This window comes from Branchiostoma floridae, chromosome 11 (assembly GCF_000003815.2).
Source record: "Branchiostoma floridae strain S238N-H82 chromosome 11, Bfl_VNyyK, whole genome shotgun sequence".
Classification (NCBI taxonomy): domain Eukaryota; kingdom Metazoa; phylum Chordata; class Leptocardii; order Amphioxiformes; family Branchiostomatidae; genus Branchiostoma; species Branchiostoma floridae.
This window is the reverse complement of record NC_049989.1, coordinates 7,640,983-7,667,111: the sequence shown is the minus strand read 5'-3', so window position 1 is coordinate 7,667,111 and position 26,129 is coordinate 7,640,983. Positions and strand designations below refer to the sequence as shown.

General features: G+C 40.4%; 2 protein-coding genes across 4 annotated transcripts; one reads left to right on the top strand and one right to left on the bottom strand.

Annotated features, from left to right (window-relative positions):
* Nucleotides 1–34: 34 nt before the first annotated feature.
* On the top strand, nt 35–5,344 carry LOC118425554 (replication factor C subunit 2-like). The gene is made up of 9 exons (XM_035834480.1): nt 35–225; nt 695–806; nt 1,032–1,138; nt 1,556–1,657; nt 2,115–2,215; nt 2,600–2,757; nt 3,192–3,257; nt 3,866–4,060; nt 4,723–5,344. Exons 1-9 carry the CDS (start codon nt 92–94, stop codon nt 4,837–4,839), a joined length of 1,092 nt encoding a protein of 363 aa, XP_035690373.1. The 5' UTR covers nt 35–91; the 3' UTR covers nt 4,840–5,344.
* Nucleotides 5,345–16,268: 10,924 nt separating this feature from the next.
* LOC118425557 (myeloid-derived growth factor-like) lies at nt 16,269–24,828 on the bottom strand. Of its 3 annotated transcripts, none has more exons than XM_035834484.1 (6): nt 24,499–24,825; nt 19,772–19,831; nt 18,988–19,061; nt 17,677–17,764; nt 17,071–17,131; nt 16,269–16,857 (listed from the first exon to the last, which is right to left on the bottom strand). In XM_035834484.1, exons 1-6 carry the CDS (start codon nt 24,706–24,708, stop codon nt 16,772–16,774), a joined length of 579 nt encoding a protein of 192 aa, XP_035690377.1. In that variant the 5' UTR covers nt 24,709–24,825; the 3' UTR covers nt 16,269–16,771. The 3 variants fall into 3 exon arrangements, with proteins under 3 accessions (XP_035690377.1, XP_035690379.1, XP_035690378.1); XM_035834486.1 differs by lacking the exon at nt 18,988–19,061 and adding an exon at nt 18,639–18,700 and having other exon boundaries at nt 24,499–24,823; XM_035834485.1 differs by lacking the exons at nt 16,269–16,857; nt 17,071–17,131; nt 17,677–17,764; nt 18,988–19,061; nt 19,772–19,831 and adding exons at nt 20,224–20,823; nt 21,023–21,083; nt 21,288–21,372; nt 21,484–21,551; nt 21,843–21,902 and having other exon boundaries at nt 24,499–24,828.
* Nucleotides 24,829–26,129: the final 1,301 nt, after the last annotated feature.

The following is a 26,129-nucleotide window of genomic DNA, read 5'->3' as shown; positions in this document are numbered from 1 at the left end:
TTATGCACAAGCTGGTATCAAACAGGACCTATTGCAAGCCCCTTTACCAAGTGGTACAGCCCGACTGAAAATTTGGCGCGAAGTCGCAAAGATGGCTGACGGAGAAGGCGACATGGAGGTGGACACTCCTCAAACTAACAAAGAGGCGCCGAAGAAAGACAGTAGCAAAGTTGACAAGGCAAAACCTGGCACCTCTGGTACATCCTCTGGATATGAGCTACCTTGGTAAGGCTTATTCTCGTAACCTGTGTCTTGAATCGTCTGTTGTGTATGCCCCCCTCCCCCATATTTTTGTGATGAAGTCCTACCTTGATACCTTCAAGATGTCTAGGTAAAGTAGGCGAAATCTTTTGATTAAGGAGGTGATTTGCTACTATGCATGTAAGTTTTACCAAGGAAGTTATATAAGATGTAACTGATACCATTTTCATGTCTGCTTAGATAAAAGAACAGTTATCTGCAAGGAAATTTTTACACGGGCACATTTTGCAGTTTGAACATCACTACAGTCCTTTTTCAATGAGGCACATTTGTCCGATTGTTTTTTAGCCTCCTTGGTCCTATCAAGGAGGTTCTGATTTGTGCATCATGTTAAGAGGAGTGCAACAGTAACATTACGTGAACTAAGACGTAAAGTTAAACTTGGAATGTCTTGGATAATTTAAAACAAAATTTTTGATGTTGTCTTCTCCAGGGTAGAAAAGTACCGTCCCGTGAAGCTGTGTGACGTGGTGGGGAATGAGGACACCGTCAGCAGACTAGAAGTCTTCTCTCAACAGGGCAACATGCCCAACATTATCATAGCGGTAAGTATCATAATGTCATAATTTGAATATATAATTCATGTAAATGTCTCCCCAAGTCACAGATATTATGCTCAAACTAAGCTAAAGTGAGGACTTTCTTATGATTCCAGGTTCATCAAGGAAAGCTCCTTGGCCTCGGCCCAACTACAATGTATTACTATTAGCATAAAATGCATTCACCCTAGAGTAATGCTACAGTGTGTGATTTGTTAATGCTTTCTCCAGGGCTCTCCTGGTATAGGAAAGACCACCAGTATCCTGTGTTTGGCCAGGACCCTGCTTGGACCTGCTTATAAAGATGCCGTACTGGAACTGAATGCCTCGAATGACAGGTAACAACATGTTAAAGCAAAAACCAACAGACTTGATAATCTCCAGGCAGATTTACCAGTGGCATTAGATAGCATCAAAGCTGGCTTAGGAGTACAGCTGGCCAAAGGGAATCATCAATAACTGGGAAGGTTGCCAAAAATCTTATGCTACCATAGAATCTGCTTGGAGATTTGGCTTAGATTTATTGAGATCTCAATGTAAGATTATAGTCTTACAGTTGTAGTCATGAAGATGCCATGAAAGGTACCAGGGTAGCATGCCAATACATATATACTTGGCAATTGGGTAGAATACAGGTTTTATTTTATCAGGAATTCTTGTGAACTTCGTATTATGAATTACATCACATGTTGCTAAAACCTGATATTAAGTTTCTGTTTTCCGTCACCTACACATTGTTTTATGTTTTTCTCCAGAGGAATTGACGTAGTGAGGAACAAAATCAAGATGTTTGCCCAGCAGAAGGTCACTCTTCCCAAGGGGAGGCACAAAATCATTATCCTAGATGAGGCAGACAGGTAAGTTAAACACAATTTATCTGAGTTTGTTTGGACTTTTCTTTATTCATAACAAGCTGAAATCGGTCTGCTGATGATTAGGTCTGCTAAAAGATTATAAGAAGGGAAGTATGGGTCAGACAAAATGTAATGTTACAGGCTATGTTGTATAACTACATACAGAGTATCAGAAAAACATGTATAAAAAAAATGTGTATAAGAGGGTGAAAATTTTTGTCTGTAAAGAGTTTCAACTTCCAACACAGTGTTCCAGTATTAATGTGCACTGAGACACCTTTGGTATGATAATGGTTTTACAGAAACAGACTTTGGCCTGTTATTTGATCATGAAGGTTTGGGTATGTGCAGTATGGATACTGTCATCAGTCTGCTGCACATACAATGCACCTAATTATGAGTAATATGTTGATTTCTTATATTGACTGACTCTTGTTTCAAATCAAACTTACTCCCACAGTATGACAGATGGAGCCCAGCAGGCCCTGAGAAGAACCATGGAGATCTATTCCAAAACCACCCGCTTTGCCCTGGCCTGTAACGCTTCAGATAAGATCATAGGTGAGAACCTCTGGCACTCTTCCTTAGGGCTGTGCACCTGAAATTGGTAACCACTATCCCACTATTGTTTTAGTTTTAGTACTGGCACAGTTACAGATATGTACACTACTTTTAGATCTGGACCTGTATCTAAACAATATTAGGGCATGTTGAATCGAGTTTGTGGATGACATCATTTTTAGGGTACCGGTTCCCAGAAGATGTCATCCATATCATCGAATCTACATAGCCTTGCAGGTATATTTACAGTTACAGTGTACCTGAAGACAGCTGTGGTCAAGATGAATTAGTGGTAAGAATACAAGAACCTGTTGTAAACGAACAGACTGGTTGTAGCTCAGTAAATGCCATATTCATGTCTTTTCCCTCCATGTTGTACCCCAGAGGCCATCCAGTCGCGCTGTGCAGTGCTGAGGTACAGTAAGCTGACTGATAACCAGATCCTGGAGAGACTGTTGTACGTGTGTGAGAAGGAGAACGTAGAACACACAGACGATGGGCTGGAGGCTGTCATATTCACAGCTCAGGGGGACATGAGACAGGTACATAATTATGTAGGAGGAGGTCTGAACGCCACCTTAACTCGCCCACACACTACAGATGGTGGTAGCGGTGGGATCTGATCCTCACACATACATTACTGAAGTATTTATATTGTTAAGCTAGCTGATCATGATGAAATGATTGCCCTTCAACATAACACATCAGCTTTGTCTATGCATGACATTGAAGTATATAAAGTCTCTTCTTTTTTTAAAAGTATGATTGATTTTTTTTTATTCCTGGTACTTTTGATTTTAATGTGGAGATGTTTGTAGTGTTGCTTTTGCAAGTGGTGATGATATACAACAGACAAAGTAGTTCAGAACACTGTAGACATCATGTCTTATTATTGATGTGTTATTTCTGTTTTTAAGGTTTTTCCTTCAGTATGTTAACAGTTTCACCTGAATATTGTATCTGTTACTCCATCCAGGCACTGAACAACTTACAGTCTACATGGTCAGGCTTTGGATATGTCAACAGTGAGAATGTGTTTAAGGTTAGAATCTTCTGTCCTACTTCTCATTCATTGGCTCCAGACAGTTTTTATGCTGAAACCACATTTACAGGGTTCTATCATCATATCTTTTATGTATCTTTTATGTATTGGCATTTGGGGATACATGTATATTTGACTGTGGTATTTTCTCATGTTGAGACTATGTTTGTATTATGAATCTTGCAACTCAGCCTCTTGACTACCAAAAGTTCCAAATATGAAAAAAGTCTAAATCTCATTACAATTTTGTAGTTTGATTTCCTAAAGCTACTTTTGCAACATGTTATTTGGAACCAAGAAAAGCTGCTAGGAGCCATGTCCTCCTGGCATTAAAAGCTGTCTGCTAGTCTAATATCACTATCGTAGCATGTTCAGAACATAAGATACCAAAACCAGAAATTCCCCTGCAGTACCAGAGAAGTCTGCTGGGAGGCCGTAACATACTCTTTGTTATGTTGACATTTTGTCCACATACCATCATAATAATCCATATCTAGCTTCTGAGTGTGTTAAACCACAAACAAACAAACAATACGTCTCAACTCTACTGAATGAATTACAGTCTTGGCATCTTTTGAAGAGATAATGAAATGTTGAAATACCCGCAGGTTTGTGACGAGCCCCACCCACTCCTGGTGAAAGAGATGCTGGGCCACTGTGTGGACGCCAACATTGACGAAGCCTACAAGATCCTCAAACACCTGTGGAAGATGGGCTACTCACCTGAAGACATCATCGGCAACATCTTCCGAGTGTGCAAGACTTACCAGATGCACGAGTACCTTAAGTTGGAGTTTATTAAGGTAGGTAGTATTAATGTACATCCAGGTTTGAAGTGTAATGGGTTCATGAAAGTCTAGACCTTTAATTGCCAACTTTGAAACTAATGATCAGTTGGAACCTTGAGCCAGCTAATAAGGCTTTCCATACTGTGGATTCATTTTTGTTTGCAGCAAATTTCATGAAAAGTGAAAGTCAAAGGTATGGGATATTTTTAAGTTTGCTGTTTAAATGTGGTGAGGCAAAGGGAAAAAATGTTTTTTCCTGTTTCCCAGCCTACCCTAGAAAAACCTGTTGACCCTACTCTATTTTGGGGGTTGGCAGTAAAGTCACATAGTTCCCAGTTAGAATTTTTACTCAGCCTGCCTCCTATTCAAGTAAAAAAGTGAAGGATAAATGTATCCATAGATTTGTAATCATCATGCACAAAATTTAAGTTTGACATTGAAAGTATAAGGATCCTCATGCATTCCAGTTTTGATAACCTGTATTTTATCACTAGAGTTTTGGTCAGAGTCTAAAAAAACAAAGAATTAAAAAAAAACCTACCTACCTGCCCTATTTTTTCAGGATGGAAACAGGAAAAACTACATTTTTTCCTAGGCCTAAGTTTACAGTGAGTTGTCCCACTGGAAACTCAGAAATACTACCAGATTTCCAATGCATGCCTTACCTCCCCACACAGGAGATTGGTTACACCCACATGAGGATAGTCCAAGGAGTGGACTCCCTCCTGCAGCTCTCGGGACTCCTGGCTCGACTGTGTCTGAAGAGTGTGCCTCCCGAAGACATACCAACATAGGAACTTCATACACACAACAGTTAGAACAGTTCATGGGTTGATAGAGAGGAGACTCAAAATATATAGCCTTCTGATAGGGAAGAACATATAACTTGTGAAGAAAGGGAATTCATACATTCAGCATACAACAAGTATAAAAGTTCATGAGTTGATATAGAGGTACTCAAAATATGTAGCTTTCTGATATGGAAGAATGTATATCCTGCCTTATTTCCAAGCAGATCTTGCATGGCATAAGATAGTATCATAAGCTGGGGAAGGAGTTTAGCCGGCAGAGAAAATAATTGGCCCGCTTGGAGATTATATCCTGCCAACATAGGAACTTCATACACACAGCAGTTATAACAGCTCATGACTATACTGAAAATGTGTGCCCTTGTGTTATTCGAGAATGCGTAACTGTACAGCATAGGAACAGTTATAACAGCTTAAGGGTATATGTAGCTACTTAAGATATTTGCCCTTCTTATATGGAAGTTGTGATTGTGCAGAAATCTAGAAAGACTGAAAATAAAAAATCTGTACCTACCCTTTGGTATTTGTAGACATTGTTTTCTGCTATTATTGTCAGGCAGTGTTGCCTATAAACTTGAGACATCAACATGTCTTAAAAGCCTACTAATTTTTCTACATTTGGCATGTGCATTAAATGTTTTGGTGCTCAAAAGTAATGGAACTGCCACATTCACCACTCTACCCAGACATATACATGCCAATATTGCCCATAAACTTATGACATCAAAATTTGTTTTAAAGGCCTCATAAGTTTCCCCCATTTGGCATGGTCCTTAAATATTTTGATGCTCTAACGTGATGGAATTGCCACATTCACCACTCTACTCTGACATATACATGCCAGTATTGCCTATAAACTTATGACATCAAAATTTGAGTTAAAGGCCTCATACTTTTCCTACATTTGGCATGTTTCTTAAATGTTTTGATGCTCAAATGTAATGGAATTGCCACATTCACCACTCTACTCTGACATATACATAATTTAAGCCACAGGAATAAATGCCAACTTGTTCCTTCCATTACTCCCTAGTTTATGATGATTACTCTCACTTATGCATCATTCTGAGTTCATCTGTTTTGAAAAATGTTGCAGATATTTCATGGCCAAATGTCAGCAATGCATGTTATCGTTTCTGGTCACAGATTCAGCTGGTTTAAGAAAAGACACTAAACAAATTTTAAGCCTTCCTCACTAAAATGGAACACTCTGCTTTCATGTGGAGTTTGAAAAGAATGAATGCAAATAATGATCATCATGTTCTCTATGCAGCATGATACGATTTATGATGCAATGTAGATCAACATTTATGAACCCCAGTCTTCTGTTATTAAATAATCAAGCAACACAATTAGATTTTACCACTTAGAATTATTAATGTTTTAATAAGTATGCCAGCATGAGATGAATGGTAGGTGTAACATACATACATCATCTGAGGCTTAGCTAAAAGTTAAGGTATCCTGCTTTTGAAAATGTTGTTTCCTCATTGCTTTCATTAACTTTTTCTTTCTCAAAATGTGACATTGTCTGGTGTTTTAGAATAGAAAATAACCCTAAATGTTCGTCCACAACATTACGTGTACTTTGACTTTCCAAAGAGGTGCATGTGTGCGAACCTTTTTTCGTCAGTTTACAAGACCACAAACCAGATATTCTAATTGTAGTTCGACAAATGTTTCAGCGCAAATACCACCTGCGCCCATTATAACGCCTTTTGAACACGTCGCGTTCTGTTAAAACGAGTTCCACTGGGCCCAATCTCAGCTCCCTGTATGACGTCGTAAAGCTCTAAAAGCAGGAAGTCTGAATGTTTTCATCCAGCCGGACGGGTATAAGTACTGCTGCCGACTATTTGAAACCTTAACACGAGCGTCTTGCTGGAGAGGAAACGTTCAGCGATGTCCTCTATGTCAGCTGTCATGATGCTACTCGGTGGTCTCGTTGTGTTGAACGTTGTCTGCGTTGTTTCGGCAATGTCGGAGGTGGACCAGAAGAGTCCAGGCCCGCAGGTAAGAAAATACGTTTTCTTAAAGATTGTCTTTAAGATTTTCGTGGATGTACGTACAACAGTAGCAGTATCGGATGGTTGAGAGGAACAGATACTGAATTAGAAACCAATAGCAGGTGTAACTAAAGTATAGCTTGAGAGACAAACTACAAGTACAATGCTATCGGTATGTTCAACACTGCGTAACGGAGTGCCCCTCCACGAATTAAATGGTTATATGAAACTACGTCGTATCCATCTGTCATTTGCAAGTGCGGAATCAGCTGCTTCGGGGGTGAGTTGCCAAAAAACGTATCACGGTTATTTGGCACGGCAAACCGTCTATACGTTTATATGCCTTATCAAATGAATCGTGGCTGAGTTACAGAAAGTTTGTCACTATTTAGCTCCGTCCGAAACTCTTGTGACTTTAAGACATTCTACAGCTTGAACAACCGGATAATTTCATACATTTGTCATTTTCGGTGCAATACGAATGTTCAACCCCGTGGTGTCGTTATCGCAGCAGTCGACAGAAACACACTCAGCAGTCAAAGGTGGCGGAAACATCATTATGACGTTGACTACGTGGGGTCCTTGCCCTCTATTAGCTGCCCCCATTAGTGCCCAATCAAGCTTATCAGGCATCTTACACCCCTATTTAGATCATGTGGCCATCTGTCAATCTCATGAGTTTTACACCATAGAATAGCCCCCACGCAAAGGTACAGATGAATATGTCTGTATGAATGTACTTCAGTGTCACTATCCTTTCCGACTTCAATATCAGATCCAACCTGCTGTGCACATGTCACGTTTCCCTTACATGGACGGTAACAAGCATTACATGGTTTCAATATGTAAAGCCTTAAATCTACATCTACTGTTACAGTATTAGATCAACCCTACTATATAGCTAGTCGTATTATACAATATATTCCACTTTGTCTTACTATGCATTGTACCCGTTGCAATTGTTGCGAAGTAAACTTTGACTTGGCTTGACTCGGTTTTAAAACGAAATCCGCAACTCCCTCTCCTGCACTTTGCTGATAGCAAAGTCGTGTGGAACTCTTTCAAGTAAATGACTTCTCGGAATAAAAGACTTGTAAACTAAGACTTGCCTTCGGTGCTGAAAGGTACTTATCTCATATGTGCACATGCAATCCACGTATCTTTCATGTAACTATTCTGTAGTAGTAGTATGAACATCAAAGTCACAAATCGTGTGTCTCCACAGACATATTTTACAAGTCTGGAGATTGTATGTTGTATAATCCCGTCTTTGCCGCCTACAAGGTACAGAAGTAATGTGTTACGCCATGACGGTTAACTCAAAAGTGGACACTACCAGATGAAACGAAAGATAGGGAAAAAGTTACATAGACAATAAGACCTAGTTTCTGTCGCTACTTTTTGCTACGGTTATCAAAATTTCTTGCCCTACAAATCTTAAGCAAAGAATTTAGTATTAAAGAAAGGGCAGGCTATATAACGGCTGTTCTTGTATCCCAAACAGGAGTGTCTGAAGGAAGGTAAGCAGTGCGGTCTGTACTTCCACCATGGTGAAGTCATCAGCCCCACCTGCTGCAAGCCGCTGGTGTGTGGGTACCAGGACTGGGAGTACTACTGTCTCAGACCGTAAGTAATACATAGTTTTTTTCACACACAGTACATGCGGATATCGTAATTCATAGGTTATTTCCACCTACGAGCATTTTTCTGATAGGTACCGGGGCCATTTGATGCTACGCAGTGGGACAAACAAACTCCAACATTCTTGGAGTATGATTATGGAAATATTACCTAGCGCGGAAAGATTGTTACCGATTTATGATAATAACTGGTTACTACCAACTGTCCGTTCGGCCCTAAAGCGATGCTAGAAGGGCTCTTAACATTTGCTACTGTTCGGACAAATTCTCCACTGCTTGTGAACATGTCTACCCTTTCATCTCCCCAGTTTACCACTAGGATGTTTCCTAAGCTGTCTGTACAGATTCCTGCGAGTGAAGACATTTGGTTCTTGCGTATATCAGAGGCTTTGAATTTGAAAAGCGGACGGCCATCACTGCTGTACACCCTTACAGTGGTCTGTAGTGGAACGACGATATTCCCTGTGTTACTAACTGTGAAGTATCCAAGCCCGTGTTCATTATTCAATTTGAAAGTTTTGTACACAGAGCCGAATTTTGGTCGAATTTTGAATATGTCGTCATCCAAATTCAGAACGATGTCGTTGTTTCGTGTGTCCACCGCAATGGCTGGATTAAATGCAGCTACCTTGACCCCGATTTTGGCCATTGGCAAGCCTTCTCTACTGTACTGCACTACCTGTACATAGTCTATCATTCCTACTACCCACAGAAAGCCTTTTCCGTCAAAGGCAAGATCGTTAGCCGCCATGACGTCATTGATACCCGGTACTGCAGTTTTAAAGAGGCGAAGAAAAACGCCGTTCATGTTAAAGACTTGGACACGTCCCTCATTGGACACGCCCATGCATGTAAAGCTGCAGGAATCAGTGACAAATATCTCATTGTCAGCAGACACGGCAACTTTTGCCGGGTTGAATCCCTCCTTTCGGATGGTGATCTCCGACTTAACGTTGTCACCAACACTTTCTGCTGTCAGGAGATAAAGATACAAGACAGTTTGGATTTGTTATTTCTATGAATATTTTGTGAGCAATGCCTTGCAAAAATACAAAGCATTAAGTATTTTTATAATTTCGAATGTCAACTGCGGAATGAAGCGGGGATGCAAAATGCAACACACGGATCTCCAAAGGACACATCTCTAAGGAAATTCGTCTTTCCTAGAAGGAGGCCATCCGCAAACCCGTACACTTAAATCTATCTGAGAGAGTTCATCATCCTTTCAACTTTGCAATCTGGGTTGCCAAACTAAATGGTTATTAACGTTATATCACGCATCTTGAGTTTGAATGATTGGCCATGGTATCTAACGATACACAGATTATAACATGCATATTCACCAAACACTAAAGATAATCCTGTCACAGTGAAATATGTCAAGTAAAAGAAACAAGACATTAAAAAGGAATTTATCACTTTCAGCTGTGGATAATGAAAAACTTCAATCAGTCAATTCATTATATGTCTATTTTTTTGTAAAAAAGAAACAAATCAACATATTGTATATGGATTTTTCAATACTCGTATATTACACCCACACACAGTTACTAGTATTAGATTCAATCTGCTTGGGTTTTACAGGACCTTCATTTTCTTGACGAGCCCGTACCTGTGTGGATTGATGATGCCGTTGTAACAACACCATTGGTGCTCACTCTCGTTACTGGTGCACTTGTGTAGAGGGACATCGCCGTTTGGTGGGAGGGTGTCATCGGCATTGTTGTTTGTGGTGCTGTATAAGTTATAACATGGGGTTGGTGACAACCAAGGAGCTTTTATCAGATAAAAGCTCCTTGTGACAACAAAGAAGTCATATAGAAACGTCCTTGTTGAAAATGTGCATGGGGTCGTCGGCACTTTTTTTGTTCATGAACAAATAACATAACAAGGACAATGCGGCGCTGCACTCTTATTCTAACAGCGCCACATAACAAGCCCAACTAATAGATACCAATGCACGAAAGTCCCACCACCCCAAGACATAATTATGATTATAGATTATGTAGAAAAAGGACGACTTCCATATTTGATTGATGATAGAAATGTCACCGTCAATCTAAAAGCGCTTGGTGTCCTCAGTGTAAGTTTGAGTGAGTTCTTTTTAAGTTGTACACAGAAGGCAATGTTGTTAACCTTTCAACTTGCAGTGTATATTTTTTTCTGGGAAGGCACAACTTACACCAATTTGTCACTTGATAGTTGGAATCATCACAACATTGGTGGTGGTCAGGGAGGTAGAACCCCTGCATCTTACCCTACCTATTTTGGCATTAAGTGAATTACCTTTTTCGCTGTAGACCGTTGATGGCAGTGTGGAACTCCGGACTGAGCTGTGCAGAGTCTCTACCTGTAATAGAATGATCTTAGAAAGTGTACTTCTGAATCCTAAGCTTACTTTATGCTTGTCATACCGTGGGGTTTCATAATAAAACGAAACTTACGTAAAACTGGACATTTATACTTATTTTTGTGCAATGGAAATATAATAGAAATCGGCATTATTCCAATTGGCTTTTTGTCTGATGATTTTGATATACTACAAAGTAATTTCGAAAGGAATTTAACAGAAATGTGTTCAGTAAGCATCTGTTTAAGTAGTTCACTTCCCTAACTGTTTTTCATGTTTTTATTTATTCATTTATCAGTCTTGTAACGTAGTCCCTTCCGTTTTTAATAAAAACTGATTTCAATTGTATGTCTTCAAATACATCTGTAACATTACATGTATCTATTCTTATAAGTATCACTGACGTCACACGAGAGCTCACCATGGATGTTGACACAAGATCTGCCACTTTAGTCGACCCTGACATGTCATCGGCTGGGTCACCCGGGGTAAACGCTGATGTCGGCTGTTTACAAAATAATATGTACTCAGGACAACGACCAATGATACAACATAGATGCAACTGTTGTCAACTGTACCTAGAAAATATGCCATTAGATATTTCTACATTTGGTAATGCAAATAAAGCTCTACGCAATCGTCACAATGTTATAATGGGGTGCATTTTAGGTACTTGTGCTGAAGAGGAATATGACACGTTAGGAAAAAAGTTGCCGGCTTGCCTTTTGAACTTCCGGATAGTCGGTAAAATATAACCCGGCAAATATACCACAGATAACAAACATAACCACACAGGCTGCAGTGGTCGTCAGCCGCCGACAGTTTACGTTACACCAGCCTAAAATGATACATAATAACAAACAGATCATGAAAACAATGGAGAAAAAAGTAATATTGTGAAGGGTACATTACATTGGAATCAAATAAAAGTCCACCCTGGATCTTGAACGGGAACCTAGATGTTGTTCGCTGCTGTATCTCACGATCCCTTTGCTGCATTCGTATGGACTTTGACATGCCGTATGTAATCTCCGAGCAGATCCTTCGGATGGTAGTTTCTTATCAAATATGCAAATCAGATCTTCCTTTGCGAAATTGATATTGATCAATAGTCCTATTTATTTCCTCATTACTTATCAAAACTAGCTCCTGTTTCATCAATTTGTCACAAGCCGCTGAGACAACACACACGCACACACAAATAATGCAAATTAGGGACTCATTTACATAATTTATGACCAAATGCCACAATAGCCTTATTTGCTAAAATGACACTTTTGGGTTTTTTCTGGGGCTGTGCCTTTGCAGCTATAAATCAATATCCTTGACATGGATTCGTCTAGATTTGCCTCTGGTCCCCTTAGCCACACCACAAACACCACAATTACTTAATGGGTGGAGGATTGTGTGCTACAGACCCTTTTTTATCGCCACGCGATCTAAATAAAAAGTTTTCCTATGTCCTACAGAAGCACAAAAAATTGCATTAGTTTTCCACATCTTTTAGATAAATCGCACACAAATGGCACACCTCCCGTCAACCAAAGATGCGGAGAAGAAAACAAAGCACGGGAAACAAGAGTTAAGAGACCTCATATCTCCATCAAATATTCTGATTATGCAAATGAATTTCACATTTTATAATCTACCCTTGGTTTTATACACTTTTAACTAACTTACACCAGTCACAATGTTGACAATCCAATCATCAACATTTTTGCACTTCATCATGCAACAACATCTTCATTTTTAATGGAGATACCCAAAAGGAAGGAAATCATGTCTATTGAGTGCCTTATTCAGAAAGAAATTAATCATATCAATATTGATTTTAAATTGTATATGTTGCATTGTATATATTTCACATTATCTTCTTTATAATTAACTCAAAATTGACAAGAAATAGCGATTATGGATTGCATTCTTCTCTCTTCAATGTACAGAAGTATTGACCTTACCGTAAGCTTCGTTTAGGTGAACGTTAGGCGCGTACATCGGGTTCGCGCCCAGGGCGTTCCGCATGGAAGTCGGGTCAGCTATGACTGTCGGATTGGATTGAAGATTAGTCGGGAGATATCGTGCGTTGCTGTCATTTCCGACATCATTCTCGGGTGAGTTACAAGCTGACAAGTCGGCCGCGGTATCATTGTTGCTGTTGGCATTATTGTTTGTTTTCATAGAGGTACTCAAAGTTCCAGCCTCTCCTGAACCTGCCCTTATAATATACGCTGCGTCATAATGAGACATGTATGCAACAGCATATGGTTGAATGTTATCTTCTGGGGTCGTACTTTCTGTTTTATTCCTCTCAGCTGCATCATTGCGTTCGGCTGACGGCATGTTATTTGCACCGTCTTCCTGATATCTTACAGCGTACGGCTTGATGTAGGATGTAGTGCGGACGTTTGGCTTGTGCGGTGGATTTTGGGTGACAGAGGAAACAGCAGGTGCTTCAACATTGGCATCCCCGGCATCTCTATGATGTATCTGTCTGTCCGCAGCTGAAACGGTACTTGTTGTGGTTGAATCATTGCAATAAACGTGGGCTGATCTGTGGGCAGGTTCAGGGTCAACTTTTGACTCGTTCAGCACATCGGAAAAACTGGCAGCTATATCCGCTGTTTCGATGTTCGTGCCTACAGTATCACTTGTTGTTGGCAAATCATTGGAAACCTCGACATTTTCCTGACATTTGCCATCACGGTAAGGTTCAGGAGGGATGTCTGACCCGTACATTTCATTCGGGTCGCAGACGTTTTTCTGGTATTTCGAATTGGCGTATTGGACGTTTCGGGCGTACATCGCCGGATTAGGGTCCGCGATTTTTGTACAATTCTTATTGAGGGGCGCAAAGGACATGTGATAAGAGTTTGGAGCATCCTCTTTGCACTTTGAATGTCGCTCGAGTGGACTTGAAGTACATTGAATGTCACCCATGTCATTGTTATCCCTAACAGGGGCTGGATAACCATCTTCTCTGTCTGACACGTCACATTCTGTGATTTCCTCTTCCTGACCTGTCATAGAAACCGCCATGTCATCTCGACAATTGTCTGCGTATGATTCTAGCTGAACGTCGACAACAGTGGTCTGTTTAAGAAATGTCTGTCGCTGTTGTTCTTCGCCAGCAGCAATATCCATGCCACCATCGTCATGTTCCGTACAGATGTATCGTTTAGCGACGCTGGAATCGCCATCATTGTCAACTTGTCCGATGATAGTTTCCATAGTTTCAGCACCCGAACTTGGTTGAGTAACACCGGTTTTCAGGTACTCATTCGTGGCAGGGTTAGATGCGGAGTCGGGTTGGAGTCTGTCATCCATGGCTCCTACTGCTGGTTATGATAAAGAGATTGTATGTCTTGGAGGTATATAGCAGCTTGTATTGTTTCAGCAGACAATCTGTCCTGTTTGGTTTGTGCCAGCCGCTGTTGAAAGACTATTGCCTCTACTAGACTTGTCTTGTCTTTTGCACCCACAGATCAGTTGTTTATGTTCCGTTGTGTGCTTTTTTTGTGCCTTTGTTTTCCCTATGTTTGTATGGCACTAGCACCTGTTACTAACAAACATGCGCACTGCTATTAATCCCCGTAAGGGGGCTAAGCAGTAGAAAAGAAAGAAGAAAGAAAGAGCTAGCCTTTGCACGGTTTAAGCATTGATTGATATGGATTAGACTTTGCAGTGACTTAAGATATTTTACTGATTACATTTGCGTAACAATACTAGTGGGATATAGCCCATCTCCTTTGTAGTTTTGATCCCTTGAATTGAAGTAAAAAAAGTCTATAGGATCGATACCAACGTAAATCCAGGCATATCCATATAAACCGGTTGTCTACTACAAATATTAGGCTTTGTTCAGTATCCGTAATGTGTATTTCCATTTCACCACTTCTCTGGTCTTCTTATACTTCATTGGCGTACACGATCTTCAACTAAATCGCTACTAAACGTTCCACAGGTGAAAAAGACATCCTTTGAAGCACAAAATCCTATACTTCAAACACTGATGAAAGTTTTAGCATAGATTTGTCCTTTACTCCAGGGTTGCCCGAAAGAAAGATTTAAAGACCGTGTTTGTTTCAACTGTTTAAGGTTTTGACGACAAAGGAGCTGTAGACATGAGCGTCTGTCACATCTCCAAATCCCGGATTTCCCGTTAGGCCACAGCAAGTAGATTTTATGGATGACATCCTCTGCAGACTGCAAAAATAGTTCGATAGGGCGAAAAAAAAACAAGATTGGTAAAAAAAAACAAGATGGCTACATTTTCAAAAATAGGCACCATAAAGTTGTGATGACTGTTGTAAAAAGAATTAAAGGGGAAAAACATGGTATCAGAGCCAACAAGGCATTTATTCTTGTATTTAATATATGTACAGGTGTGGTAAAAGTGACACTAGTGGGGTAGACTGGCATCACCAACAAAGTTGGTAACCATACTCATAGCTTCCACATTGGTGACACTTTTACAACTATCCAATAGGTTTCATTTCTACAACTACAGTCCTTGGTTCGTCGCAAGTGTCACTTCTACAAGTACAATTATTAGGCTACAACACAACATATTTGTTCATTTTGCTACTTTGTCCCTGCAGAAGAAAGAAATTCTTGTTTTTTTTTCTGAAACCAGGCGAAAATTAATGCGCGCGCTGATGTCATCCATAAAATTTACTTGCTGTGGCCTTACGTTGAGCAAAACAGCTAAGATTTGTCCAAAAATGTAAACCGCATCATTCAGTTTCCTAGACATCTACAACATATTTCTTTTCGAGACGTATGATCAGAGATGAGACATGTGGGTTGGCAAATATGTAGTGCATGTGTAATAAATATTGATCGCATTAGCTAGACAGAAAACACAGAAAATTTCAATGTTTACATTGGATTTTTACAGCTGCTGTTTTTCTTGTACGTTTTGCTTGTAACGCCATGCTTGTTGGTCGAACCTGGAATAATCAGTACTGTATTTTTTTTTTAATTTGACCTTAAGAGAATGTATTGAATATTTGTTGTCATGTCCGTATGTAGGTGAACTGCAGGAATTTCTGTACAATGAATTTCCGACTTGCTAACAAGATAGCCTCTTATCAGCTGTATTTCAGACGACAAATGCATATATTGGGTTCTGCGGCATTGTATGAAACCAATAATAACCAAAGTTTATGTTTTGGCCGTTGTTTTTGCTTACATCTGTGTTCCCGATATTGCAGGGAGGAGTTTCTCAGAGGTGCGCTGTTCGGCAAACGGGAGGCGCCTTAAACCACGCCTAAAGTCTCTCAGAGTTCCACTGGCCAATGGCGAAGTTTGAAGAAATATGGCCAGGACGGAAATCATTATTCTAGATTAGGCACTAAGACATAGTAAATAACAAATCTTCATGATAAGATATGCTAGGAAGTAGTAATAGATGAAAAATCAAGGAGAAAAGAATTCATCATTTTATTAAAAATGTGCAAAAGTAGATATCTAGCACCAGTAATAAAAGTTGTTCCCCGAGCGAGCCACAGTAGATTGCATGAACCATTGAGAGCAATATGGCGTGGTACTGTATTGTGTGCAAGAAATATTGTTACGTTCTGTCTGTAGGATATACCGTTTAAGTTTAACATGGACTAGTAACTACTTAAAAAACTCTTCTTAAGATAGTACGCTGACCTATGCTACAAAATGTTTACTACTACTACGACATCTTTCTTCTATTATTAAGGCTTAATCGAAATTTCATATTGAAATATAACTAACTGCGAATCTATCAATTTACTAAGCCATTATTTTCTTATCATGGCAAACTTTCAACACTGTCAGACACTACTTTCTACAAGATCAATTACCAGTGTCTCCCAATGTATCAAAAGTGATTTTCAAAGAGAAAGAAGAAGTGGTTCCCGAACAATCGTTGTTGTTGTTGTTGTCTGATGTTACAACTCCTCGTGGTTGAGGGGCATACCGGCCACGATAACCACTGCTGACAGCCTGTTGCCAAACTTGCCGTCCACTTGGGTCACTGGAAACAAAATTAACACAAATTATGCATTTTTACCCACGCATTATTTTGCAAGAGATATAAAGTGGAGCAGAAAAAGACACGTTTCTCTCTACAACAAGTAGGTTGTGAGAATGATTCATACCTTTATCTAACTCGTTGACATCACAAAAACGTAAAAGTTAGTGTCCATGTCCGGTATGTTCGTTACTTTTCAAACATTCAAATACTCACCTTCCAGGTTATCCTCATCAACACTGTACTCCTCCTCGGCCAACTTGTTGTCAGGGTCTCTCTGTGAAAGGAAGACAGATTCACAGTGTATAACGGATGCCGATGAATTGTCTGTAGTTGACCGTAGATGCCTTCGAATGTCAGTGGATACCTTTTTTTTTATTTCGAACGTTCAAGCCATACCTTCCAGTTGAGGGGACAATTTTGAACATCAGTTGTTAGCCTCCTTCACCACCTATCTCTCTGTTGGCATTGGAGTAAGTTGTTCGCATGCAATTTTCTCGCGAATCGCTTTCCCCGCTTTAACCACATACACAAACAACTTACGCCAATGCGCACAGAGAGGCCGGTGAAGTAGGCTAACGACTTGTATCCTGTTGGCGTCCAAACTGATACAAGAGAAAATGTCATACAATTCTGCCAATGATCATTAAATGTCGCCTCTTAGCCCACGAGCTCGTTCAGTCGTTTAGTTCGGTGTAGCAGACATGCTCAAAAAGAGCTACCCTGATGTAAAGCTAAACGTTTTTACAATTATAAAAGAAATGAATGGTTTCTCCACAAAAATATTTAGTGGTGCCTCTAACTGATCGTTCCGATACTTACATAGACCTCTGTGTACCCATAGCGGGTGGCGCTACCCTTGATCTTCAAGTGGAACTTCTGGAACGCCACCTCAGACGTCAGGCCTTGCCTGGAAATAACAAGTGGCGTGAATCCAAATTCAATGCTTTGGCTTGAATTACAAAACATGCAAAATAGCGGCTAATCGGTTTACTGTTTAAAATGGCTTACTGTTTAATCGTGTCATTTTTTAAGTGTTTACAAATGTGTTGGAAAACATAAAACATCTTTCATTCTATATTTCTACAAATTTCCAAAATGTTTTCTTAAACTTCTGTAGTGAGGTTGGTCAGTGTTTCTTAAGTATCATAACCTTTAGAATGACTCCGCAGGCAGTTATCACTTTTGACTTTACTGCCACCAGTAAGTGTTGTTGAAACTTAACAGTCTTTAACATGTATGCACAGGCGGGACACGAGCAGTGTAAAATGTATCTCTTGTGTGTAGGTATAAAAGGGCCACTTTTTTTCCGTACAGTTTATCTTCCCTATTGTAACTTACGCCATTTGAACCGTTTGGGGATCGCTATTGAAGCCAGTACAAAACATTCATACAATGTTTGCGGCCCTTATACAAAGCTTTCTTTTTCCTCGAGTTTTTCACATGGACTAAACTACGGTACCAACGAGAGCTGAGCATTTTTGTTACTTTTTCTGTAATCTCTGAAAGTTATACAATGTATTGTTATTTCTATTCGAAAAGCATTCCGATGCTACAGCTTGTACCAACAGGGTAATGCTAACGGTTTGACGAGCTCTTTCAACCATTCTATATCGCTGTTGAGACTGCTGATTGAATGAAGTACAGTTAGGAGGTAGTTGTATCGAAGATGGCGTCTACACGCAATGAAGATGGCGTCTATACGCAATGAAGATGGCGTCTACACGCAATGAAGATGGCGTCTATACGCAGCGGCAAACCAGCTTCATAAATGGCCATACTACCTTTCTGCCTGGCAGGAATATGCACTGTCATCCGGACTTCTTGTCAAAGTTAGCCTCCAATCCTACAACAGGAAAGAGGATTCAGGCGCTGTTACAAGGACGGGTCAATGACCCTCATGTAAGGGTGAAATGGTGCGTAACATGGCGGTCGTGACAAACAGCTGTCAATCATCCACTTCGACAAGGGACGAAATGAACATCTTTGGTCAAATAAAAGCCGAAAGTTACAGTAATTGTTCCAATTTAGTTTGCTGGCTCTTGAATGGCGTTGATTTCTAAAACATTAACAGATGCAACCAAGTCCGCCATCTTACCCCCGGCCACGTGATGATCACGTGGCTATTCTTACCGTTCGTTGTTGGAGAACACGTGACAGGAGTAGGCACTCCCGTCAGGGCTAGAGGTCAAAGAAATCCGCCATTCCTACAACAGAAAGTGAACTTTTGTCAGATTAGTTTAGTGAGGTTTTCGTTCGTCGTCATCGTTCGTCGCGGGTACCATATGTCTGCTCGGGAAGCCCACTGGATCCTCCTCAAAGAACGTCTTCAAGGTTTTTAAGGGGTAAGATTGATCTTGTTTGCGGTGAAGCAATCTTTCAGACTCACCTATCTACATAACAGGAGTAAAGTCTAGCGGCACTCTTGCCTCTACCAGGCTCCACATGTCCGTTTTTGGCCGGCCAATTTCTGGTGTGTTATCTGTCTATCTGACCAATTTCTTTATTTTCAGTGCCATATGGAGCCTGGTAGAGACTATTAGGGGACAACAAATTGAAATTTGTAATTAGAAGATATCGACAAGTTGATCATAAAGTCAAGCTGACAGAGTGGCACACGTATTCCTTTCTTCTCATAATCTGTAAAAAAAATGCAGTTTAGATCGGCATTCTTGCTGTCTGGACCTTGGATAGGACATAATTTACGTCAAATTGAATTTCAATGAATGATTGCAAACGATAGTTAATACCATACTTTCGCTCTAAAATCGTTTTCATGCATAAATAAATACATCATCTCCGCTAGTGGTACAGTTATCCACTTTCGACTGATTTAATAAAGACACAGTACTAAATTAACTCCATATCTTCGTTAAGTTATCATATGAATACGAGAGATGCACAAATGCTGACTGACCTCTTCCGTGACGTTGATTGGCTTAGCGGCGTAGGTGAAACTGCAGGAGAAGTGTTTGTCCTGAAACAAACAAATGTTAAGGTCAGTATCGCACAAGAAACATTTGTCTGTACTTTCGGTCGTAAAACGATCCGATAACTGCAATCATTGGTATGCATATTGTAAATGTATAAAATAGACAAAAAAATGTGTGTAATGTTCTTTCAATCATTGGTATGCATATTGTAAATGTATAAAATAGACAAAAAAAATGTGTGTAATGTTCTTTTAACATCTCGGTGCACAAAAAAAGATCTTGGGTAGATCAAGTATTTTGATCAGAAAATGAGTAACTATTCTTACGGACAAAAATGTAGAACTCTCTCGTCGGCGCCGCTTTTGCGACCACATGAATTTCGACGTACTTTTTCATCAACCAATGACGGCAATAAAAGAAGCACAACACACACAAATAGAAAGGTGCAAACATTTATTGTCGGAAACAAGGTAATCTCACAAGGCATGCGTGCATCAGAACTACGGTACATCTTTGCGTTTTATCCACTGGTAACAGTGAGTTCTATCTTTCCACAGTGCAATGATGCGGTTACTTTTTCCACAGGCTTCCATAGCAGCTCAGTACATTTTTCAGTCAAAACAGAACTTTAATTACACTTTTTTGTTGAAGAATATTGCTATCAGTACTGCTTATACCAAAACCTGCTCCGTATACTATATGACATAACGTGCAAATGCACTAATGTAATGGAGTACAAATAGGTACATAATACAAGGTTGTAACGTGATTTTAGTAATGGACACGAAGCCATCTCTTTCCCTCTGAGATTTAACCCTAACATTCACTACTTTGTGAGATTGCATGTCAGTCTGATTGCCAGAATAAAAATCCCAGTATTATCATTACTGTTGCATATTTTTTAGAACTACAGAAAAAACGTTGATGGTCTTGAGATGACTTCTGTGACGTCACAGCTCATCGTGGTCCACGTGTATTGCCGTCACCAAGAAGACTGCAGACACTTTTCCGCCAAACTTTTCGGGGACGCTAGAAACTGAAAATGGACGAAAACAGCGCTCAAAACAGTGTTTTCTCTACAAAAATGTTGTTGATGTTGAATAACAGTGAGGGGATATCTCAACTTATGAAGTACATTTTTTTTTTGTATTTGATCTTCAGAACTTCGTGTAGTCAGTAATAATTGGAGTGTCAGTAACAGTTGTCCCTTATATCCTGTATACTGAGGTATTTACCTTTCAGCGCTGTCTCGTCCACAGTCCACTCAGACTTGTCCAGGCTCACCTCCTCGCTTCTCTGTGTAAGGAAAAAAATCGCAATATGTGTCAACGAGACATGACAACATTTAAGCATCGACCTGAAATTCCTCAAAATGTCAATAAAACATAGCAACATCTTTACCAACGGATTGAAATCCATTCTTTAGTTAGGTCAACTACTATCTTACTTTCAAGACATCGACATCCAAGACAATGAGGCGTTCATAATTCATCTACTCACATGGCAGTCACTGTAACCGTAGCGCTGATGTCCGTCCACCTTCAGCTGGAAGTGCTCAAACATCAGGTCTGACCTCTGCTCATTCCTGAGAAGACACGGAAGTGAGTAAAATCTATCACACAGTCTTGTTACAATGGGAAAAGTCTTATTGTTGTACAAAAGCCGTGATAGTTCAAGAGAAAAAGACATGCGTTACCTTTCTACCCTAAGCTGACAGGAATATGCGGTTGCATCGGGGCTCATTGTCATGGTCAGTCTCCATTCCTGGTAAGAAAAATGTTTATCGTCAATGGACATTTCTCGTCTGCTACCAAAGCCACAGATGTACCCGCCGTTTGGTTATCTTTATTCATGTTCATGTAGGTATTCATTAAGAAAACTTTTCTCGACCATTGTCATCATCTGTAAACACTCTAAACAACAGCTTGTGTCTTCGTCTCGATCTAAAAAAAACATGTTTTCCTTGAAATGCAAACAATACTTTCTATTTTAAACAATAAAATCTGGTGACATCTCTGCTGTCTACCGTCCATCATTCTGCATGACGTCACTCACCTCAGTCGGCACTCCGCCAGGTTTTACCGCGTACGTGAAGATGCACCCGAACTTGTCATCCTGGAAACCAAACGTACTAAGGTCAAAGAGGCAAGTTAAAGGGCGACAAGTGAAAACTGGCAGTCAAGCAAGTAAAACCACTACAAAACTACAAATGGTAGAACGTTTGACTACCAAAGGTCAAACCAACGTCATCGATCGCAGATCAATAATCACTAATCGATCATCAAATTTTCAGTCTGTAAAAAACATCGGTTCAAATGTATTTTTGATGTTTTGGGTTGTTGCTGCTGTTGCATTTGTAAGAGCTTAGAAATATTCAAAGCTTCTTGATATTACAAAGGACTGATGGTATAATGTACCTTAGGTTTTTATATCCTTTCTACACACAAAAACGCAAAGCCACTGACGGAAAGCAGATGATCGGAAGGGCTATACCAACCTGGGAGGACGTCCCTCTGTCAGAACAGCCGACCAAATCATCGCAAAACCCGCCATATGGATGACCCCTTCTCTCCACGACAAATACGGAAAAGGTGGGACTGCGTCCTGCTTTTGTATTAAAGCAGCCACGACTCGTATTCAAATAGCGACTTCCGTGTTCGTCTACCTGGCGATATCCCGTTCGCTGAAGGCCATTGTCAAGTATCAAATTTACCTCACCTGATATAGGAAACTGACTAGACGGCGCGCGCATATGCAAACGTAAAACCAAAAAACAACATAGCTAGATTCTATTCTTAATGAGTCACTTGACAGCAAGAAAATTCTTAATCTTTGACTTGTTAAAAGTTGTCAAAGATACAGATACAGTACAGATGAATGGTAGTGGGAAAATCGACTTGCGATGAATGAATCTGCGATCGACAAACTAGTGACATAAAAATAAAGGTTAGCCAACGGCTAGTTGGGTAACCTTGGCTGATTTTACAGCCAAACAAATAAATAAATAAATATCTGGTTTAATAGTTCCGCGTCTAGCGTTGCGCGTCAAGCACATAGTGACATACAACATGTGCGAGTCTACTTCAGACGTCATGTTCCTCCATATTGCAAAAGGCGGTGATGATAAAGGCATACACAAGTCTGTGCGCCACTGCGGCCCTTGTACTCCAGCGTTAGAGAAGCGGAAATACGTGCATATTTTCTTTGGCCAACTTTGCCTGCTACTGAAAGATATCTTGAACCTTCCGACATTAAGCGCAAGTACATAGCTAAAATTACCCTTTTGGAATGGTTTGGAACCTCGTGATTGTAAAGGTTATGTTAGCCTCCCGTCGGGCCAGCTAAGGAGGATTACGTTTTTCATAGAGTTGTGACAAGGAACCAAAACATACAGAAAACGAGACAATGTACATTGTTTCTTTCGAACTGTATTCATAACTTTGTCGTGAATCAAGAATTTGCCACTTGCATGAAAGACTAGTAATCGCTCCTGATTGGCTGAGGAAATATGGCAATGTCACAGTATAACAATGGAGGATGTGGGTTACATGTGTTTTCCATAAAATTAGTATGTTGTCACCACCCAGGGGTGACCCAAGCATGTTGCTTGTTTTATAGTCATTATGATTCCAGCTGACTGAGAGGTAAAACAGTTTGTTCTGCAACAGCCATTGTAATGCACAGGATCTTCTTCCCACATGCAAATCCCTGACGCGATAGAAAAGAAAGAAAACAATGCATAATCGCCCAAGTGTCAACTGCACAACGGGATGGCACCAGAGATTAGGGGGAGTCATGAATAATCACGCAAGGGTCTGGCGGACAGGGACCCAATCTCAAGTTTTTGTGATACACTGTCTGTTATCTCGTTGTTTAAACATGCAGCTGAAAGCCACTGTAGCACAGAGCAAATGATTTTGTAAACTCATATACTAGTACATGTACTTCTACAAAGATACAACGACCCATCCCTATAATCAAGGACTCTATATGCTAGTAACGTCCTTGCTATAAATACTATGCAGCGCATGTGCACGTTCAAGGTTCAAGTGCATGTCACTCTTATCATGTTTGGTTTTCACAACCCTATTAACCATTTTGCGAAGTCCCGCCAAGATTCTCAACATGATATTACATGTAAAATCAGGTGAAAGGAGCTTCTACTAAAAACGTTTCGAAGCACGCTGCACGCGTTGTTCCAAAAGCGCAACCACTATTTCACATATTACCCTCCAACCCTCTGTATCCCTATATTACATGATCCGTCCCCGACACGCCAGGGGACTGCCACGTCGACTGACTTCCCCAGTCCTTGAAAAGGACCCGAATTCCTCCTCCCCACCAATGGGACGCGGGATGCAAATGTCAACAAATAACTTCCAGACGTTTCAGGGTTGCAAACTGGGCCGGAAGAATCCAGAAACCTCAACCAGTGCCACAAAAACATGTTTCTATACTCTTTGGATCCCTTTCTTTCTGAGGGGAAAGGCAATGCATTGAGTTCAAACTAAAATAGAAGGTCTTCATCTTATGGAGATTTGCCGAGATACGAAGAAATATGCAAGATGGACAGATAATTTTCTGTATGATGCTGTTCAAATCACGATATCAGCGCCCGAAATCACAACACAACACACAGTTCGTCGCGTTGAAAAGAGTGTTACGACTACATATTACACAGATATGTTCCTAGGGTGAAGCAGACTCTTACCAACTTTCTCTCAAACGTCAAAGTCTCCCCAGAAGCGATGAGGTCGAAAGCTTCGGCGTGAAGGCCCTCCTCCACGTGACTCCACTTCTCCTTCTTATTTTCTTTCTTGAAGGCCTCGAACTCAGGGTCTTTGTTCTTCTTAGCCGACTTAGAGACCGTTAGGCAGATCATGAAGGAGAGAAGGACACAGAACGTGAAGAAACGCGCCATTTTGTAGAACTTCGGGTTGAGAGAGGACGTGGTGACTGTGTCAGCTGTCTTCCGAACAGACGCCGTCTGGACTTCACAGGCGGTACGCGCTGTTGCCGGTAGTGAAATGTGACCTCTCAAGATTCAAGACTAGTCCAAGTGAAAAACTTGCAGGGGTGTCATGTGTTGAGGCAAAACATTTAACAACACAATGGAATATTGTAAAGTTTTTAACTCTTTTAAAATCTACAGTACAAAAACATATTTGTATAATGAACTGTTCTTTGAAATTTATGCTAAATATATTCTGTATTAAATTTTATATATATGGTTGTCCCATCTTTTGCAGTAGACTTTTCCGAGATTCCAGTGGGGACGACCCTCTCACCAATGGTAACTTGCCAAGTCGAAAAGGGAAAGATCTAGAAAGGCATCCACGTGGCAGTATTTACTTCCAAGATAACGGGACGGTATCTGCCACTTGTGACCATCGCATGTTCGTGGAATGCTCATCTGAAAGAACGCACCGCACTTCAATCTCTAGCAACTTTTAACGCTCAATATCTTAGTCGAATTGTTTATCAAGAGATGCCAAATGTTATAAGATTTCAATTTTGTCTCTTGCCTTGTGACTGTGGGGATGGGTTGATTTCCTGTGTAAAAAATAAAGCAAAGGGAAACATGATAAATTCACTAGTAAGTGGGATTTTTTAACTGAGGAGCGGATTACATCAATACATCATACTTGCTTCATTGTTGCTCAGTATCTGTGTGAATCGTCAACAGGATTTCTAATAACGCCAGAACATGGGCCCAATGCCCAAAAGTTAGAATCTCAAAGCAGATCCTACGGTAGGAATGAAGTCGGCCTGGGAGCGTGTATGGCTTCCGGAGCTATATTCTGGTAGGCCGGTTTCGCTTTTTTGGAAGCCTTTGATTCTATAGTTAGCAGCTTCCGTATTTGCTTGTAGGTTACAAAAGTTAGTGCGAAGATACGAGAACATAGCCTGGGTACTATCCTATTTCTACCGGGGCTCCTTACACTCACTTCCCTAATATTTTTAGGGGTAAGGAGCCCCGGTAGAATACGGATGATACTCAGGCTAACTAGAACGGCTGTATGTACGTAGAAGGTAGCTCAAAAGCCCCGACTAGCGTTCAAAGTATAATTGCAGAAAACACGGCAGTCAACTGCGGCAGAAACAGTTTAAACCGTTAGGTGTCCTCATTCACATGTGTTGATGATCCTGCTAATGACGGTTGAATGAACAATAATGACATAGCAGCACGCTAGAAATATTGGCAACTTGACGTTCGTTTTTTTAACCTCCTTGGTTTTAGCCACTTTTCTGTAGGCGGTCCTGAAGCAGTACTGCAGAGGAGGCTACTATAGAGCATATTGTCCCGACTTGTGAATGATGGGAAGACTTGTGAAAATGTGA

Coding starts and splice junctions, on each gene's coding strand:
- LOC118425554 (XM_035834480.1), top strand. CDS start 92: ATGGCTGACGGAGAAGGCGACATGGAGGTGGACACTCCTCAAACTAAC. Junction 807..1,031: donor TGCCCAACATTATCATAGCG/GTAAGTATCATA, acceptor TGCTTTCTCCAG/GGCTCTCCTGGTATAGGAAA. Junction 2,216..2,599: donor CGCTTCAGATAAGATCATAG/GTGAGAACCTCT, acceptor GTTGTACCCCAG/AGGCCATCCAGTCGCGCTGT.
- LOC118425557 (XM_035834484.1), bottom strand. CDS start 24,708: ATGGCGCGTTTCTTCACGTTCTGTGTCCTTCTCTCCTTCATGATCTGC. Junction 19,062..19,771: donor CAATCAACGTCACGGAAGAG/GTCAGTCAGCAT, acceptor TTTCTGTTGTAG/GAATGGCGGATTTCTTTGAC. Junction 17,765..18,987: donor GTGTTCTCCAACAACGAACG/GTAAGAATAGCC, acceptor TGTTATTTCCAG/GCAAGGCCTGACGTCTGAGG.